An 18,977-nucleotide genomic window follows, 5' to 3' on the forward strand; every position below is an offset into this window, starting at 1 on the left:
AATACGACAAGAATGTTGCGAATGAGGTGAGTCAGTTTTATTAATTTCAAAATTTGCCAATGGGATGCGAATTTCGCATGTCAAGAAAAAAATATGTTAGAATAACCTTTTAAAATAGTATTTTTATCTTAAATATAATTAAAAAAAAAGATTTAGTCTCATTTCAAAGACTGAGACCCTTATTAAGACAAGCGGTTGAAAATAAAAGGCAAACTTTAGCAAGAAACTGCTAGTTTCTGTCAGGTACTCGTACATTTTACATCCCTGTTCCTCAAATCTTGGTCCTCAAGGGCCGAGAACTGCAGGTTTTCCACCTGGCCAGGTTCAGGAATGGGGAAACTTGACTGAAGACATTCTGGCCAACTGGTAGCACTAATTGTTTAATTGCTTACCTGGGAGGAAAGAAAACCAGGGCCGGATTTGGATTCAAGGGCCAGATTTCATTATTGCTGTTTTACACTAAAGGTTTCTGATTAGGCTTTCAGCACAGTGTGTGGAAGAGCTAAGGATAACTAGGCTTGGACCATGGGGTGTACCTGTTTATCAAAGAACAGTACTCTACGTAGCCTGTGGAAGTCCAAGTTTTTATCCTGAGGAGTCTGTAAAGGATAAAATTCCATAAATGGAATTTTGCAGTTGTAGTTTAATTCTGTTTTTTTGAGCAACCCAGGGATTATATTTGTTCTTGAGTGGAATGTCATGTAACAGAAAGGTATGATGATGTTAGTGGAGATGTTGAGTATGTTATCCAGTTTGACAGAGTGAGACGTGTAGTTCATAATGTCATCTCTTACCTTAGCTTACAGCATCCCTGTGAAGAGGGAGGGATATTAAGAAACCAGATTCCTCTGATTTTCGGAAGTGTGAACTCTGATGCCGCTAATCTTGACACCCAAAGCACACGGTTTTTTGTTCACCTTTCGCGCCTGTGTTTTCTGTGCTCTCATATCGCCGTTTCACATGAAAAATGTAGCATTCTGAACTTGCCTGCCCAGACTCGCTAATCAACCGAAATAGCGATAGAGCAAATGGCACTTCAAAGATGAAGAAAGATCTGAGAGAGAGAGAGAGAGAGAGAGAGAGAGAAAGAGAGAGAAGGACACGGGGATTACAGTAGCCTCCTAATCCTCCATACAGGGGCCCCTCTGCCATGTGTGCTCTTACTGCACAAACACCATGAACGCTGTACGCTAGAGTCCTCACAGCCGGCACCAAATTACAAGCTTAACTGCCACGAGACATGGAAGAACAGACAGGATAATTGAAACACCTGACTCTCCCCCCCCACCCCCACCCCACCGTTTTCGGAGGACATCCTTTTCATCAGGCTGAAAAACAGCCTATGGTGATCCTACCACCCTCCCCCCGCCATTTCCTTTTAATTCCCAACTGTCAAAGTCCTGAATTAAAAAAAAAAAATAAAATTTTTTTTAAGGATTTCTCAATGAATTAATTGCATTTCAATCCGTTTTCTGAACCGACTGCAGTGAAATAGAATTGTACCCAACTGCGCCCCCTACTGGCGGTTAGGCTCACACATATCAGTTATATGTTGAAGGGATACATGGACCCTGAACTGCCTCCATTTGTTTTACAGATGTGAACGAGTGCGAGGGCTCAAACCCGTGCCAGCACCAGTGCATTAATGTCATCGGCTCCTTCGTCTGCCAGTGCGACCAGGGCTACGATTTAGCGTCCGACTCCCGGTCCTGCCAGGGTGAGCGCGCCTCTCTGTTCCCCTCCGAAACCTGGTGTTTATGAAGGACACTGAAAGACTCAAAAGGGTGATTTAGCAATTTTAGAGCCTTTTAGTAGTGTAGTTCCACAACTGCAGCCCATGAGAGGGGCTGAGGTGGGTCACAAGAAAAAAGTAAAAATCTTTTTTTGCATTGTATTTTATATTGTTTTCACTTCATATCCGAGCAGCTCAGGTTGTCGATGAAGAGCTGTTTCACAGATGTGCCTGTGAATGTTAAATGGTGAGGAATTTTGCTGGTGTTGATTGCTTGCAGATATCGATGAGTGCAGCTTCTCCAGCTACATGTGCCAGTATCAGTGCGTGAACAACCCTGGTGGGTACTCCTGTTCCTGCCCTGATGGATACCAGCTCCAGGGATCAAGGTTATGTCAAGGTACGGGCATCCTCGCACTGAAATACCCCCCCCCCCTCCCCACAGACCTCCTCCCTAACCCCCTCCCTACCAACCTGGAGTAGCCTTCCAAAGAAGGGGAAGGGATTAATGCGTTTCCCTTTGCTGGTGATCTTAAGTGGGAGATATATTGTGGAATATGGGCACACTGTCATGGAAAGAATGCCTGGGTCAGAAAAGCAAACAAGGCAAACTTCCACCTCGGCACGTAACCGGCATTTCGCATGCATTTGCGAAGAAAAGTTTTTTTTTTCCCTTCTTCTTCTTCTTGCGGTTGACTCTGACCTTTCATGGTCAGGCGCTGTTGTTTTTCGTTCTTTTTTTGGAGGGGTGGCGGCTCTCGGGCCATCCCGAAAAAAGCTTCCGTTGCTCTCCTCTCCTAAGCTTCTCGTGAGCTTCTTTTCTCTCTTGTGTCAGGAGGAGACTGAGGTCGCGAGGGGTTGGGGTGTAACTCAGCGGTCACCCTGCCCTTGTGGTTAGGGGAGGTAACGGGAGGCTACGCTGGTAATTTGCAAAGCAATGTGGACAATGATCTTCTACGCATGTTGGGCAGGGTGGATACTTCCTGTTTCCTGTGGAGCCCTGAGGTGTTGAGCGTCTGTGGCTCACCACAGTGCATGCCTGGGGTTCCCACAGTGTGTGTATGAAGTCCCCACAGTGCGTGTCTGCAGTCACCACAGTGTCGATGTCCTGGAAGTTCTCCACAGGTGTATTGAAGTCCCCATGTGTCTGCAGTCACCATGTGTGTTGAGTCTCACGTGTCATCTAAAGTTCTCACGTGGTACCCCGCAGTGCATGTCAGCAGTCACCTACAATGTGTTCCTGGGGTCCTCACAGTGTATGCCTGCAGTCAGTGATCTTTTGTGGCTGAGCTCAACACCTGGACACAGATTCTGTGGACTCTCCTGATGCTCAGCACCTGCGTTCCTTCCTTTCTTTCTGCTTCTTTACTGCAGAAGGTTCTGGTTGGTAGCAGGAATGATCTGTATTGCAGTACTGCACAGAGCATCCATTCCCACAGAACCGCTTTGTCATGGCCCTGGTGAATTTCAAGAAGGTGCATCAAATTGGAATATTCCAGCTGTGGAGAGCTTTAATTCTGCCCTTGAGCTTTTAATTCTGCTGGGGAGTTCAGATGCTGGAGGACTCGCATTCAAAGCCCTGCTCACTTTTTTACCATCATCAAATTCCAGTAAACACCGAGAAAAACAAAAAAAGGCAATGTTGGGATTTTTATGACAGAATAGGCACAATGAATTAGTGTATGCTGCTTGCTGTAATTTCTCGAGTGAGTTTGACATTGATTACCCTGACAGCTTGTTGTGTGGCGTGACGTCATTGTCGACTGGACTGGCGTGTAGTTCTGCGTTCTCGGAAGCTCTGTCAGCTTCGCCTTTTCTCCTCACTAATTGCTGTGACATTCGTTACGCTGCGGCCATCTGTTGAAATGAGGAAAGCTAATGAGCTGACACCGTTTCGTGATCCCCACAGACAGCTGATGCGGTTGGAGGAGCGTGTAAATGAACAGGAAAAGCATACTTGTGTTGTTTGCGTGTCGTCCAGCAGCTCATGACCAGCCAAGATTCTGTTTCCTTAAAGTTGAATTATAGCGCTCTCGTACCAGCGACCCATTTAAACCAGGTGGTGAGTTAACTGTAAGCTACTGCTTTAATTAATTTAGTGCTGAGTGACAATGGAAAAACCAGCACGCCCTTGCCGCGCTCCTGTCCGAAGGTTTGGGCCCTTGAGTAGAACGTGCGTTGCTAACCAATGGGGAAATGCTTGTCACCACCAGAAATGACAAAAAAGCTATTAAACACACACACACACACACAAACTCAATATAGACACAAAGAACAAAATAAAAAGAGATCTGTAAGCTGAAGGCAATCATTTCTCAGATGCAGCTGAAGTCCAGTAATTACATAGAGTATCACATACGAATAGAGTTAAGCTGCAGATGTTTCTATTGGTAAAACAAATATAAAAATAGATTTGAAAAAATTAATAAGCAGGCAGCAAAATGAATCACGAATCATAAACATAAACCATCTGGCCTGTAGGCTGTAACTTTATCATGCAAGGAGATCCTGTCATTTTTCCAAAAAACGGTGTTCAATTTTGGCAAGTCTGCCCAGACTGGCTAAAATATATGTTGGCTGGCGGTAAAAATTGGCGGTTTCCGTGAGAACCGGCACTGTTTACACGCAGTGTGCTGTGTTGTTACACCGCTGTCCGGTCTGTCAGACTGGGCTTTGCACGGTCGGAAATCGCCGCCCGCTGCGATGACCCCTGACCTTTGGTGTCGCGACGCCTTTTAAGTGGGTCAATTTCTGTCTCTCACTTGTAAAAAGGTTTTAATCTCAATGTGACTTCCTAGTGCAGTAAATAGAACGGAATGGAATAGACTAACTTTATTTCTCCCACAGGGAGGTTCAGGAAAGCGAGGAGAATGAAGGGGTGATGATGTTTCTTGTTGACAGACATAAACGAGTGCGAAAGGGGCCACACCTGCCGGGACGATGAGAGGTGCCAGAACTACCACGGAGGGTTCCGCTGCTATCCCAGAAACCCCTGCGAGGAGCCCTACGTGAGGACTGCCGAAAAGTAAGCCGCTCCCCTGACAAACACTATCCCCAGTTCAGCAAGAGATTCACACCAGTAAGAAATACAAATAAAATATGTATATTGTAACATGTGCAGCATTATTTACATAAAATGTATAGAGAAGAGTTATATTTACAATCTATATGAGACTGCAAGAATTGATGCCTTTTAATGCAATATGGAAAATATATGGTAAATGCATGCAAAATGTATGCCAATTATATTGTATTATAGTGTATATACATTGTTATTTTGAGGGCTATGTATATTATATACACCAACAGGTGTAGGTTGACTAGTAGGGGGGCACTCTTCCTTGTGGACCCCCCCCCCCCCAACCACCACCACAGTGATGGGGACATTGTGTTGTAGAAGGTGCCCCCACTCCGGATTAGATTTTAAATCAAGGTCCTGTCGCATTAGCCACCAAGCATTATGTGACACCTTTCGAAAGAGTTTGTTTTTAACCTCCTGGTGGTCTTCTCCAAATGTATCTCTATTTCTGAAATCATCCACCTACTGACCATCCATCTGATTGGCTGTTCGTTGAATTCCATACCCACCCCACGTCCTTCATTGGAGCACTGAAAGAGGCTTGGTTGTTTTTGTTTCACCTAGCCGTTGTGTCTGTCCGTCGATGACGAGCGCCTGCCAGGGCCTGCCCACCACGGTCGTGTACAAGTACATGAGCATCCTATCGGAACACTCGGTGCCCGCCGACATCTTCCAGATCCAGGCCACCAACATATACCACAACACGCACAACTCCTTCCAGATAAAGGCCGGGAACGAGGACGGGGAGTTCTTCTTGAGGGTGAGCCCTGGGCACCTGCACCCCAGACCTGGGTCAGGCCTGGGTCAAATTATATTACATTCCTATTGTTCCAGATTTAAAATAAAATATACTGTGCAGTTGTTGCGTGTAAATTGTGTGACCTTGTGTGAACTGCTGGTTTTATCATTAGCTTATAGCTAAAGGTGGGAGGGGCTGTGTAGCTGAGGCAGCATCATGGGGAAGCCAAAACTATGCAAGCAAATTCTCACCTGTCTTTTTACCTGTCGTTCCCCTTTCCATTCTCCCCATTTGCATGTCGTTCCTCTTTCTGTTTTTCTGTCGTTCCCCATCCTCTTCCAGCGTTCCAGCAACCTGAGCGCCATGCTGGTGGTGACCAAGCCCCTGTCCGGTCCGCGGGAGCAGATCGTGGACTTGGAGATGACGACGCACAACAGCGTCATCAGCTACAGCTCCAGCTCCTTGCTACGGCTCACCATCATCGTGGGGCCGTACACATTTTAATGTCCCCCTCGCCCCCCTTCCCCCCCCCCCCCCTTGCTGGGACGCGTGCCACTGCTTCTTACGTACAGTACAAGACAGCCCAAACGCTACAGCAATAGCCACTTAATGCAGCATACGAGACATTATTGAACAGCTTGCTTCAGCTCAAGTGAAAGGTGTTGTACTATCTGAGGAGAAACACAACAGGACGGTAGGGGCGGCAGTGTAGAGTTAGCGGTTATTCAGGCTAGAGAACCGGGCTTGTAACCAAACTTCGCAGGTTCGATTCTCAACTAGGACATTGCTGTTGTACCCTTGAGCAAGGTACTTAACCTCCATTGCTTCAGTAATATATCCAACTGTGTAAATGGATGCTGTGTCAGAGATGCTAAAGATAAGAGCGTCTGCTAAATGCCAGCAATGTAAGGACCCTTCTCATACTGCACACTTCTTACACGTGCCTTTTTTTAGTACTATTAACCTTTTTACAGAAGTAAATTAAGCACTGCTGCTGGCCTCCGTTTATCCAATCCCCCCCCTGGCAGGGCCAATGTTCCAGTTGAATTTAAAAAAATCATTTGAATCATTGCCTGTGGCATTTTTTTTACACTGACTAATAAGGGGCTTTTACCCAGGTCAGATAAAAACCTGGCTGGAGAAAATAAAAAATAAAACCAGGTGCAAATATAGGTGTCATTATTATTGGTGAGTGTTTTCCTGCTGCACCTCGATCCCTTTAAGTCCTTTCGCGGTCAAGGTGTCTGGCTCACTCTGTCATAATTGGACCCTTGATGTTTCCACACCAACACTTACACGCCATACCAGGTGGCCGAACAAGACGACACACTGCATTTAACGGCAGATTCCGCCAAATCACAATAATAATTTGATAGCACATGCCTCTTGTTTGGTGAAAAATATAATTGATCCGTCTACAGACTATCGTTTTCAGACGGTTGCAGTCGTATACGGGGATTTTGATCTTAGGACCAAAAGCACCCACTTAACGTCGATGAATGAGAGAGTGCCAGTTCGACACAGGCTTCATACAATAAGCGGTTTATTAAAGCAGTTTATTAGGATGTACACATGGAGACGTGCAGAAACAGCTCCCTCTTTTGGACCTTGATACGGTCCAGGAAGGTCAGGTAATTATTAGCTCTTCTGTACTGCATATATGTAAGGATCTAGAATTGATAATGTTTGGATTTTGAAAAAAAAAAAAGAGAAAAGCATTATGTACCCAAGCACGTCCAGAGAATGTTTTGGTTTTGAATTGCCACCTCCAATTGGAATCCCGCCTACATGATTCATCAGCAGTAGCAATTGTCCTATGGTTTATTATTAAAGCACATTCTCAGACGTTGGGCAGAGTTATTCCCCATAGTATACCCCATGCCCTGAGAACACTTTCTACCATCAATAAAGATTGGACAAGATGGAACTGTCTGTGTTGAAGTCTGATGCAGCCTTTATTTAATTTGTATGAGGCCTGCTTTACTTTAGTAACAAACCCCAGGTGTTACAAAGTAATAGCAATTTTTCAAAGCAGTATTCAGGGAAATGCTGCATATTTTCAGATCTTTGGACTACAGGCAAGGGGATAATTTAATAATTTAGTAATGGCTGCAGACGCCAGACCCATATTGCCTTTACGTACTGGGCCTGGCAGTACTGTTTTTTCCTGTTTCTCTCTGAAACTAGTTGTAAATGGCAATGTTTTCCCGTATTGAGGTTGGGCATGTTGAGTGGACCAATTCCAGACCCTTCAACAAGTGCTAGCTTGCTGTGGTATGGCAAAGACTCTGGGTGCCAGGCTAGCTACTGCAGGTTTTTTCATTTTTGTTACGACTGTCAGAAAACTCTATGGTTATGGTCGAAAGAATCTTTACACATAGTGCCTCGAGGCATTAGCACACTGCGTTACTATACCACTACTTTTGATTCCAGACTGTCAGTTTCTAATAGGGCTTCTGGAAACATTTGATAACAGGATGCCTGTGCCAGGAAAGTTATCTGATTGGTGGTAGCAGATCTGTACTGCTTGATTTGGTTGGCTGACATGGTGTGTTGTTTCACACAATGCTGCATGCAGAAGGGATTCTAGAGAGGTATTCATTTAGCAGAGTACATCCAGATAATATTTGGGTTTTGAATTGCCACCCCCTAACAAAATCCTGATTACACTAGATTGGACAGTATACCCCGTATCCTGATTTCCATTGAGGCTAGTATACCCCCTACCCTGGTTTCCAAAGAGGTTAGTATACCCCTTCCTGAGCACCAAGGTGGCTAGTATACCCCTTATCCTGAATTTCAATATTGTGGTCTCATTCTGCGAATCATTCTGAATTATTTCTCATTGGTAACACCTTGAATTCCTCTTTTGTGTTTTACACAGATCCTGATAAATAATGTGTGTATTGATGATACCATGGAATCATGCTGCTTTGCAGTTTATAGAATGCTACTATTTTGATATGAAATTTAAGTGCCTTAAAATCATCAACAGTTTACACTGTCCATCACCTATAAACCTTTGTACTTGTGTTCTATTTAAATCTGTATTTTCCCTGTCTTTGAATGCCCTTTATCTCTGATGTGCATAGAAATTTTGTAATGAAATAAAATTAAATTGTAGTTTTTCATGTGCATCACTCTGTTTGACACCATGTTTAAGCATCCATTCCAGGGTAGGACACTGACATTTTGCCTACCATACTTCAGGTGTGATTTTATACGAAAACCTTTTTTTCAGAAAATACACTTGTGTTTCAAAATGATTTGACTGTTGCTTAATGTTTTTGCACTATTTTCACTTTTGTATGTGATTCATTTTAAGAGTACAGCTTCAGCAACTACCAACACTTTTATGGGTTGTAAATAAAGGAAGTTGCACAAAAAAAGGCACAGTACATTAATTAATGCATCTTTATTAAATTACACATCAGAAACATTAATAAAAATCCAGAGAACATTAGTTTACAAACTTAAAACCATGTCGCTTGCCTTGAGCAAGCATGTGTATACACTGGCTGTCATGTAAAGGATTAACAGTTCAAATAACACTGGAAGGTGCTGGGATGATTTGGTTTCATAAAGGCAAAGACACTTTTAAGTGGCACAGATAGGGTCTGAATATTTCTTGCCGTGTAAGCCAGAACCCCACCCTGATGAACGCCTGATTAGCCTAAACAAATCGGCGCTTCCTTCCTGCATGGATTTGCCAAATAAATAATGCATTGGCTTTCTTTTCCACAGCTGACAAAATTGATTTCCTTTGTTTTCCAGAAATGATTTGATGTTTTTGTACTGGTTAACATCTGCATGGCTATAAGGGCTTTCTCTTGCCACTACAGAAACAGTGCAGAGGTTTCTGATTCTACCAAGCCCATCCTTACTGTTCTACAAACATACATATTGTGAAAATGGTGGGATGTAAACTTTGAATTATATAACTGTTATTGTATTAGCAAGTGAGTCAAAGGTTTAGATTTCATTATGAGCATCACCAAAGAAAACGGCTATGAAAATACACTAAGAGAACCTTTAATGTAGTCAAATACTTAATATGTTTATGTAGTAACAGGTTGCGTTCATTCCACTAAAAGTGTAGTACATTTGGAATAAACAGATATTGCATTACTGTGTTGGCTGTGCGTAGCAGGGCTAATGTGCGCAACTGAGCCAGGAGGCTGCAGGCTTGAATCCCGAATGGAACACTGCTACTTGTGTAGCTTTGAGCAAGGTACTGGCACTGGCAACTAAAGAACTCCATCTGCTTCAGCAATCTAAAAAAAAAATCCCAATGCCCAGTGAGTAAAAGCTGGAATCTGTATGTGTAAAGGGATGGAAAACTAGGTTGAGAGACATTTTTGACATTCATGGACTAGGCTAACTCCAATATAGCTCAGGTTTTGCCCAAATATAGCCTGGCTAAATGTAGCTGGGGTTTCACCTGGATGCCTAGACTGTGTTTCGCCAACTTTTTTTTTTGCCAACTTTTCACTACAGAAATGTACAGGTTTGCTTCTATGACAAAAAGGTAAGTGGATCTTACTTTATTCGGCATTCGTAATCACGAGGTGTGGTCAATGAAAAATGTGCAAAATAAAACATTATTTGTTTTTAATTCAGATTCACAGACAGATACCATTGTGGTTATATGTTGAATCTGAACCTAAATGCCCAGCTGTGTGAATGGATAAGATATAAAATATGTAAGCATGTGCATGCTAGCTTATGGGCTATCATGGTACTCATGGTAGCCCATAATTTGCAACAGCTGTGGGATGGCCAGTTATATGTATATATTAGAAGCATGAAGCAGCAGGTTCCATCATCCATGTTTATAGACATGTGGATTCGACTGTTTTGATATGAGGCTCACTTGAATGGCTTCACAATTTTCATTGAGATGTAGTTCTGTAAAAGACAAAAAGAACAGTTTACCAAAATGTTTATCAAAGAGTTATCGCTAATATATACTGTATATATATATATATATGTTTGTTTCCCGAAATTAGAGAATGATGTGAGTGAAATTGTTCATATATGTTTCATATAAGTTCACCTGGCAACAGCACGTTTAAAAGTAGTTGACAATACAAGAATACAACTCTCATTACAAGTTAAGGTCAAAATGTATTCATTTTATGGAAGAAACAAGATTATGCTGCAAGAAAACCTGTATTACCACAATCCATATATTTTGTAAGAACTGCAGTTTTATGCTATTTTAAATTTAAGGGCTCCATCTGTATAATCTGTGTGATTTGGTTAATTTTACGTCCCAGTTGAATGAACACTGCCACCATGTGGCAAATGCCTATAGTCAGATCAGAATGGATTGGAATCCCCATTCCTTAAAACAGAGGTAACCAACCCTATTCCTACTGTCCTGTAGGTTTTCACTCCAACCCTAACAAAGCACATTGCATTCAACAGCTGGAAATCGTTTTCAGCTGCTAATTAGTATAGTCTGGTGTGCCAAATTTGGGTTGAAATGGAAACCGACAGGATGGTAGATGTTCAGGAACAGGGTTGGTTACCACTGCCTTACAAAGATGTGAATCACTGTACATTTTACTATGCCTACTGTATTTCATTAAAAGCTCTGTTTGGTGATATTAACAAAACAGCCTGTGATAGGGAATATATTTTCTGTACACATATTCACATTCTATTTGAATGCACTGCGCTTCTTTGAATATATATATATCACTCGTACTAAAGAAAATCTGACAAGTGCTATTCTTACAAGCAGGTTTGACTCGATAATAATTTGCACTCACCGGTAATGAATACAGAAGGATTCCAAAGAACAGCAACACTAGTAGCAGGATAATGATTCCAATGAATATCCATTTGAATCTGCGCCAAACGATGAATTTCATAGTCTTGCATGGATTTGTAAACCAGAAGAAGGAGGTATCAGGTCGGCTGTGGGAATAAATAAAAAAAAACAATATGAAATGAATAAAGAAATAAAACCCTCCAATTATTGATATGCAGTGTAAAATGTGGGCGAGGCCAAGGACTGGTACTCAGCTGACCTCCCTAATTGAACCCAATGATCAGCTGTGAGGCGGGATGTTTTAAAAGCCTCCAGTTCACTGGCCAGGTGGCACAACGGCAACAGCAGAGCGACGTTAGTAGCAAACGCAAGACCTACAACTAGGTTTTTTTCTTTTTCTTTCTTTCTTTCTTTCTTCTTTCCCCGTCCCCCCTTTTCTTTTAGTTTTCTCTATTTGGTTGTCTTTGCTTTTTTTCGATGGCGCTTATAATTTAGTTTTTTCTTCTTTTTGGCATTTATTAGTTTTGGGGCATGGTGGGTATTAGCATAGCTGAAATCGGCAAAGAAGCTTAGAAGCCGAAGAGCATGGTCACTGTAGGTAGGTCTGCTGATATTTAGGTGGTACTGCTGCATACCAACGTCTTCTATGTCTTCCCGGTTTTGTTTTGTGTGCGCGCGTGCATGTACGCTTGTGTGCGTGTGTATATTACACTGGCATGTTGGATAATTATTACTATTTTTGTAATGCATTTGTAAGTGTGACTTTGTGTGCATATAAGTGTGATTTCGTGTGGCGTATATGTTAGCCTGGATATTGTGACTCAGGTTGTTGGCTGCGTGTGTTATAAAATTATGGTTTCATCCTGTTATGAATCCTCCCCAGTCCCAGATGAAATGGGTGCTCCCTTACTTGGGAGGATCCAATTTGGGGTTCATGTTGGGCTCGTCCCGGCCTTTCCCAGCAGGCTTCTCATCCACCTCCGATTCAGTCACGATTTCCAGGGTCATTTCCACCTTCCCCTGAAAACGAAAGATGCACGCACACACAGATGCAGCAGAGAGTACTCAGACTTGCATTTGCCAATAGCCCTTATCCAGTGCAACTTCTGCAGATTATATGAATGTCTGATCTGTTCAAACTGCTGTGTTTCCCTGTTATTGCAAAGCATATTCAGTATCTCATAATTCCATGTAGAATGAGTGCATTACATGCCAGTACTTAAGTTCTTCCACTAGGGGGAGTAAGGAGCTATACTTCACCACAGGGGCCTTAAATTCAAAACCATTTTTTATCGGCACATTATGACATTCTGCTACATAGCCTTTAATCACCCGCAACAGACATGTAGTTACACACGTTTGAGGATACATAACCAGACATCTAATTGAAGTTACTTTTTTACAGAGGACAGTCCACCTTGTGTATTTGTATGTTTGAAATGCACATATGTGAACGCTGTTGCACTTACACCCAACTCTTTCTTTCCGTCCTGCTCAATCACACAGGGCCACCAGCCTCTAACAGACTTCTGATCGAAGAGAGAAGTGGAAGGCAGAGTTTTGGATTGGCCGGAGCCTATCACCCCTGGCAACATTTTTAGGCTGCACTTCTCCGGTGTCTTGGAAGGAGGAATGAGATGGTGCAAATTCAGCTCGACGGTACCTGTAAAACAATCAGAACAACTGCAACCGTTACACAATCAGAACTACACCTGTAACACAGTCAAAATGCCTACATCTGTAACACAATCGGAACAACTGCCCATGTGACAGTCAATAACTGCACCTGCCAAGAGGCAAAGTCTGAATATGTTATATAATTGTAGATTTGGGATTATCCCAACACGTGACTCTAATTTTGACATTTTTTTATTTATGTTCAGGAATTTTTTATTTTATTTACCCAGATAATCATCCAGGGAGAATTTGTCATTGTCCCAGATCTGGACTATTAGCCGTGGCGGTGTTCTGAATTCGGTCTTATCCAGGCTCCAGAAATGCTCCTGTCACAAAAAATTCAAACTATATTTAAAAATTCTGTTTTTTTTATGCAATAGAATATTGCAGAATATGACACAGCAAAGCATTACACTTACCAAAGTTTATTCACCTTCTTCGAAAATCCCAAAAAATTTTGTGGTAGTTAATTTGAAAGCCTTTATGTCAGTTACTCTTGAAAGATGTCATTGCGCAGTCTACACTGGGGATGCTTACAAACTGCCAGACATGGACTCACCTTTTTAGACACAAGGCAGAGCTGTTCCGCTGGCAGGTAGCTGAACGGAAAGACGAACCTCCAGTTGAAGTTCCCGTCCCCGTCCAGGGACCTGTAGTGGACGTCAGTCTTCTGCTTGTCCTCCTCCATCCCTGGCATCCACCTGCCCAGGTACACACCACAGGTGAGTCAGAATAGCTGCCCTATACCACACAGGTGAGTCAGAATAGCTGCCCTGTACCACACAGGTGAGTCAGAATAATTGCTTTAAGGGGGAATCTCCAAAATGCCAGGATCAAATATGGCAGCCACACTAAGTGACGTTCGGTTCCAATTTATGACAGGAAGGAGGGATTGTATTCCCTCACTCCTTTGTTTTTTCCTTCCTGCCACCATGGGTATGAAATGCAACAAGCAGGGAATCCCAAAATGCAATGCTCCATATGAAGAAGAGACGAGGGCCGTTTAGTTCCGTTCTGGTTTGCTACTCGTCTACCCTCCCTGGCAGAGCGCCTGTTGAGGTCACTCGTTGCACGTCACAAATTTTGTCACGAAATCGGCCCACTCGAGGGAAGAGGGCAAGGGAAGGGAACATGTTAAAGCCGATCCCAGTGCAACCTGGGAATACCAGCGATGGCTGGGAGACACCTCACTACGTTGACAGAGCAGATTTGAAACCGGCCCGTTGATGCGTTACCCTTTGACATAGATGTCGCTCATTTTTTCCCCCGTGATGCTGGTTTCGTCCAAAATGACGTCGGTGGTGTTCCAAACGACGACGCGCAGGAAATATCTGTAAAAGAAGGAAAACGTTACCCGTAAACCATCTCTCCCTGGACAAAACACTGTTCAGGCCACCTATTACAGGATGACAAAAATGACTCGCAAACCATCCATCACAGGACACCTCTGAGGATAACCTATGGTTGTTTTTATTTCAAACATCATTGCTCTTCATTAGACCGTTAAAAAAAAGGCAAACAGTCTCCCCTCCTTACGTGTTTAAAAAAAAGAAAACTTAATTCAGACGGGGGAAGCGTTTTAAACTCGGAGCTCCGTGGGAAGAGTTAAACTGGACATACCAAACTGACACCAGGTCAATGGTCCTTTATTGTGGTTCCATAAGTGCTTGCTATGTCCGACCAAGCACTTTCCCTGGATAAATGATCTCTCAGTGCCCTATCATTATATCACACAGCATTCGTTTAGCTGACTAATGCAGAGTGACTTGGAATGTATGGGAACAAAAGTACATTCATCTGATTAATGTAAGCAGTAGTGGCAGACCAGGTTTACAACATTCCCGAAATCCTAGCGGCTATATTCCAACTACTCAGCCTTATGAGCTGGCCCTTACTTTTTGGCTTGACGAGGTGTAATGTCAAAGGGTGGTCCTGGGACACCAAGGCTTTTAGGGAAGACATCCACCCACATTTGGATCTTTCCCTGCACGTGAGAAAAGGCACAAGAAGACATAATGTTGAGAACAGGTAATCGGTCCATCTAGATTTGTCATTGAGCTACAAATGAGAGGCTGTGCTTCACTGCATTACACACTCCCAGGGTCTCTGCCTGTAAATGGCCTGGAGAGCTGATCCACATGTGAACAAGGCTCTGTATATACTGACCTGGGACAGTGTGGATTAGAGTGGGACTGACCTGGGACAGTGTGGGTTAGAGTGGGATTGACCTGGGACAGTGTGGGTTAGAGTGGGATTAACCTGGGACAGTGTGGATTAGAGTGTGACTGACCTGGGACAGTATGGGTTAGAGTGGGACTGACCTGGGACAGTGTGGGTTAGAGTTCGGAGACTGACCTGGGACAGTGTGGGTTAGAGTTAGGAGACTGACCTGGGACAGTGTGGGTTAGAGTGGGACTGACCTGGGACAGTGTGGGTTAGAGTGGGACTGACCTGGGACAGTGTGGGTTAGAGTTAGGAGACTGACCTGGGACAGTGTGGGTTCGAGTTCAGAGACTGACCTGGGACAGTGTGGGTTAGAGTGGGACTGACCTGGGACAGTGTGGGTTAGAGTGGGACTGACCTGGGACAGTGTGGGTTAGAGTGGGACTGACCTGGGACAGTGTGGGTTAGAGTGGGACTGACCTGGGACAGTGTGGGTTAGAGTTAGGAGACTGACCTGGGACAGTGTGGGTTAGAGTGGGACTGACCTGGGACAGTGTGGGTTAGAGTGGACTGACCTGGGACATGTTTGGTGATGATGGACGTTGGTAGTAGGAGACTGACCTGGGACAGTGTGGGTTAGAGTAGGACTGACCTGGGACAGTGTGGGTTAGAGTTCAGAGACTGACCTGGGACAGTGTGGGTTAGAGTGGGACTGACCTGGGACAGTGTGGGTTAGAGTTCGGAGACTGACCTGGGACAGTGTGGGTTAGAGTGAGACTGACCTGGGACAGTGTGGGTTAGAGTTCAGAGACTGACCTGGGACAGTGTGGGTTAGAGTTCAGAGACTGACCTGGGACAGTGTGGGTTAGAGTGGGACTGACCTGGGACAGTGTGGGTTAGAGTGGGACTGACCTGGGACAGTGTGGGTTAGAGTTCAGAGACTGACCTGGGACAGTGTGGGTTAGAGTGGGACTGACCTGGGACAGTGTGGGTTAGAGTGGGACTGACCTGGGACAGTGTGGGTTAGAGTGGGACTGACCTGGGACAGTGTGGGTTAGAGTGGGACTGACCTGGGACAGTGTGGGCTGGAAGCTGCTGTAGAGAGTCCTGGTCTCCACATGCTCGGGGACGAGGCCCTGTTTTCTGAGCACGTGCAGAGCGATTCTTTCAGCTGGGGGGCCCATGTGCTGGTGCATGGTTTTGTTGGCTTCTGCTCAGCAATAAAACAAACATGCCATAGCTAAAAATTCCACTTAAAAATGGGGCACAGGTTTCACAAAAGAAGCTCAGTTATTCATATCCTGTAAAACTGTAAAAATTCAGCTTCAGCTATTGACGGCAAATAGTTGTGTATTCATTTTTTTAATTTTTTGCCTTGTAAAGTCCAAAATCTCTAGCTAGCAGACAGAATGTTCATTTGACCTTTGACCTTTAGTTCCAGGCTTTAGCCGCTGGGCGACACTCTGGCTTTAGCTTACCGAAGTCCAGCAGGCTGTACTCCTGGCCTCCGAAGCTTAGGGTGTTTCCGTTGTCTGTGGTTTGAGGGGGACTGATGCCTCTCAGCTTGGCCAGGTTCTGCAGGATCTGGGACGGCTTCAGCTGATCTCGCCACTGGTTGATACCGGAGCTGTTTTTGAGAGGGACTGAGTCAGAATCTATTCCTCCACAGCAGGTGGACACTGACTTCCAGTACTACCGTGGAAAACAGGATGTGTTGTAATGATGAGTAAATGCTCTTCAGTGCAGAACTATTAAGTCTTTATTACTGGTAAAAAAAAAACTTTAATTATATAACCAAGTTATAATAATGGCCAGAAGTGAAACGACAAGCATTGGAATTCACCCAGTATGAAGGCTTGGAAATGAACAAATCTCTAACATGTAAACTGACAGGAAACACTCACATGCAGTACGTCTCCGGTAGTCCACAGTATGAACCGAAACGAGAGAGGAATCGGTTTTCCAGGTCAATCACTGTCTCTCCGACTTTTTCATCGCGGCTCAGTAGATCGTAGTCGTAAATGGCGATTTTCAGATCTTTGTCTTGCGGAAGGAAGCAGGAGAGTTCGAACATCCTGCAGAGGTGGAAAAGTGAAAATGTCACACTTCTGCACAATTAAAAATAAAAAAAAATCTTACAAAATGTTGTTCTGCTTCTCAGGATTACCTTCCAAACACTGGATTGAGGGTGTTGGGTTTGTACTGATCCCGGTCCTCAATAGTTTTCTTTCCCAGAGAAATCTTAATGTAAGGATCACACTGCAAAGGGAAAAAGCATTGGTATACAAATGGTCTGGTGCCATAAACGTGCCCATTTCTGGCAGATGTCACCTACAGTGAGTGTGCTGTGTAACTGCACTGGTGTGCTTGTGCAGCAATACTGAAGTACAGTTGAGTGTACAGTCTCACTGATGTGCAGTGACTGTGCAGAGTTAGACAGTGAGCGAATGTGCGCTATGTCAGTGTCACAGGCCTCCAGTGAACACACGGTGTTGGTGATCTCTCTTGTGATTCGGCTCACCATGCCGTTGTTGTCCTTGGGCTGCAGGTCGATGCCGCGGATGATGTAAATTCTGACGAGGCAATCCTGAGGCCCGCTGTCGGGGAGCTCCCGAAACTGCCGAGGGGGTTCAGCGATGCCCGGGTCGTCTGACAGGGGGTACACTCTGAATGAGCCCTGAACAAAAGCACATACACAAAGCCCATTATTACAGTAGCGAAGGGGTGTTCGGAATGTTTATATTCATGAAACCTCCACCAGATGGCAGCAAAACTCCTAAAATGGGACCTGGTGACTGCAGGGGACCACCTCACCTTGAACTCTCCGACCACTGAAGGGTCGTCTTCGTCCTCCTCGTTCTTGCCTCTCTGCAGCTTGAAGGTTTTGCAGAAGTCATTCAGTCCTCTGAACTCTGGGACCTCCTCCAGTTCAGTGTTGTAGACCTGAACAGGCACGTGAGAGATATTCTGAAAGGTCTAACAAAAGCCTTCTTAAAAAAAAAAAAAAAACGTAGGTGCAGTAACACCAGGGGTGTCAAACTAGATACCCAGGGGGTCACAGTGTCTGGGGTTTTTAATGGTTTCTTTTCAGTCAGCTGCCAATTAAGGCATTGAGAACAAGGTGTGTGGATTCTTTAGCCAATCGATGACTTGAATAACCACTGGTGCTGAAAACACACCGAAAACGAGCCCCTCCCGGACTAGTGTTTGACATTGACACCTGTGATTTACACACACACACCCTGATGTTCCTCACCTTTAAGGTGTCGTAGCCTTTCTGAAGGTACGGGCCACACTTGTCATGTTCTCCAATGGAGGAATAGAACTTACTCCACCAATCGACTGCTTCCTTCTCCTGCAATCACACAGTGGACTGGGTCAGAACCACCAATGTAAAGTCAACAAATAAAACAGGGACTAGTACGTATTTATGTCCCATTCAAAAATGACTTATTTTGTACTTGTTTCAATGTTTCAATTATTTACTTGTTTCAATTATTTAAAAAAGTTAGATGCATATTAATAGGCAACTTTAACTGACAACTTTAAGTGCCAACTCTACCTCTCTGAAGGGTGACCAGAAGTCCCTTTTTTCCTGTAACAGCCCTGAATTAAAGCCCCTTTTCATGTCCTGACTTATTCTGAGAAAATCTTGATTTGTCCCGTATTTCAGTCCTACCATATTTTAATGGGTTTTAGGGCTGTAATCTCCATTCCTGTAGGTTCACATCCCATAATATATGTACACGATCTTCCAGGGAATCTGCTCACCCTACCACTCAGGTTGAGCTGCAGTTAAAGGGTGAAG

The 18,977-nt window shown here is 44.1% G+C and overlaps 2 protein-coding genes across 3 annotated transcripts in view; one reads left to right on the plus strand and one right to left on the minus strand.

The window, feature by feature from the left end:
• The window catches only part of efemp1 (EGF containing fibulin extracellular matrix protein 1), a 30,353-nt gene extending 21,540 nt beyond the window's left edge, over positions 1 to 8,813 (plus strand). For both annotated transcript variants that reach the window (XM_064317962.1, XM_064317963.1), the window contains exons 7-11: positions 1,598 to 1,717; positions 2,013 to 2,132; positions 4,634 to 4,757; positions 5,376 to 5,571; positions 5,893 to 8,813. In XM_064317962.1, the coding sequence (XP_064174032.1) occupies positions 1,598 to 1,717; positions 2,013 to 2,132; positions 4,634 to 4,757; positions 5,376 to 5,571; positions 5,893 to 6,054 (722 nt within the window). In that variant the 3' untranslated portion in view covers positions 6,055 to 8,813. The remainder of the gene's footprint in view (positions 1 to 1,597; positions 1,718 to 2,012; positions 2,133 to 4,633; positions 4,758 to 5,375; positions 5,572 to 5,892) is intronic.
• Positions 8,814 to 8,953: 140 nt separating this feature from the next.
• The window catches only part of LOC135245221 (myoferlin-like), a 47,581-nt gene continuing 37,557 nt past the window's right edge, over positions 8,954 to 18,977 (minus strand). Inside the window, exons 41-55 of the mRNA XM_064318139.1 lie at positions 18,426 to 18,524; positions 17,984 to 18,112; positions 17,691 to 17,846; positions 17,337 to 17,428; positions 17,074 to 17,244; positions 16,648 to 16,796; positions 16,240 to 16,379; positions 14,902 to 14,990; positions 14,242 to 14,337; positions 13,566 to 13,707; positions 13,233 to 13,332; positions 12,799 to 12,992; positions 12,240 to 12,349; positions 11,328 to 11,475; positions 8,954 to 10,458 (exon numbers count right to left, since the gene is read on the minus strand). Coding sequence (XP_064174209.1) covers positions 10,420 to 10,458; positions 11,328 to 11,475; positions 12,240 to 12,349; positions 12,799 to 12,992; positions 13,233 to 13,332; positions 13,566 to 13,707; positions 14,242 to 14,337; positions 14,902 to 14,990; positions 16,240 to 16,379; positions 16,648 to 16,796; positions 17,074 to 17,244; positions 17,337 to 17,428; positions 17,691 to 17,846; positions 17,984 to 18,112; positions 18,426 to 18,524 — 1,854 coding nt within the window. The 3' untranslated portion in view covers positions 8,954 to 10,419. The remainder of the gene's footprint in view (positions 10,459 to 11,327; positions 11,476 to 12,239; positions 12,350 to 12,798; positions 12,993 to 13,232; positions 13,333 to 13,565; positions 13,708 to 14,241; positions 14,338 to 14,901; positions 14,991 to 16,239; positions 16,380 to 16,647; positions 16,797 to 17,073; positions 17,245 to 17,336; positions 17,429 to 17,690; positions 17,847 to 17,983; positions 18,113 to 18,425; positions 18,525 to 18,977) is intronic.

This window comes from Anguilla rostrata, chromosome 18 (genome assembly GCF_018555375.3).
Source record: "Anguilla rostrata isolate EN2019 chromosome 18, ASM1855537v3, whole genome shotgun sequence".
Lineage (NCBI taxonomy): Eukaryota > Metazoa > Chordata > Actinopteri > Anguilliformes > Anguillidae > Anguilla > Anguilla rostrata.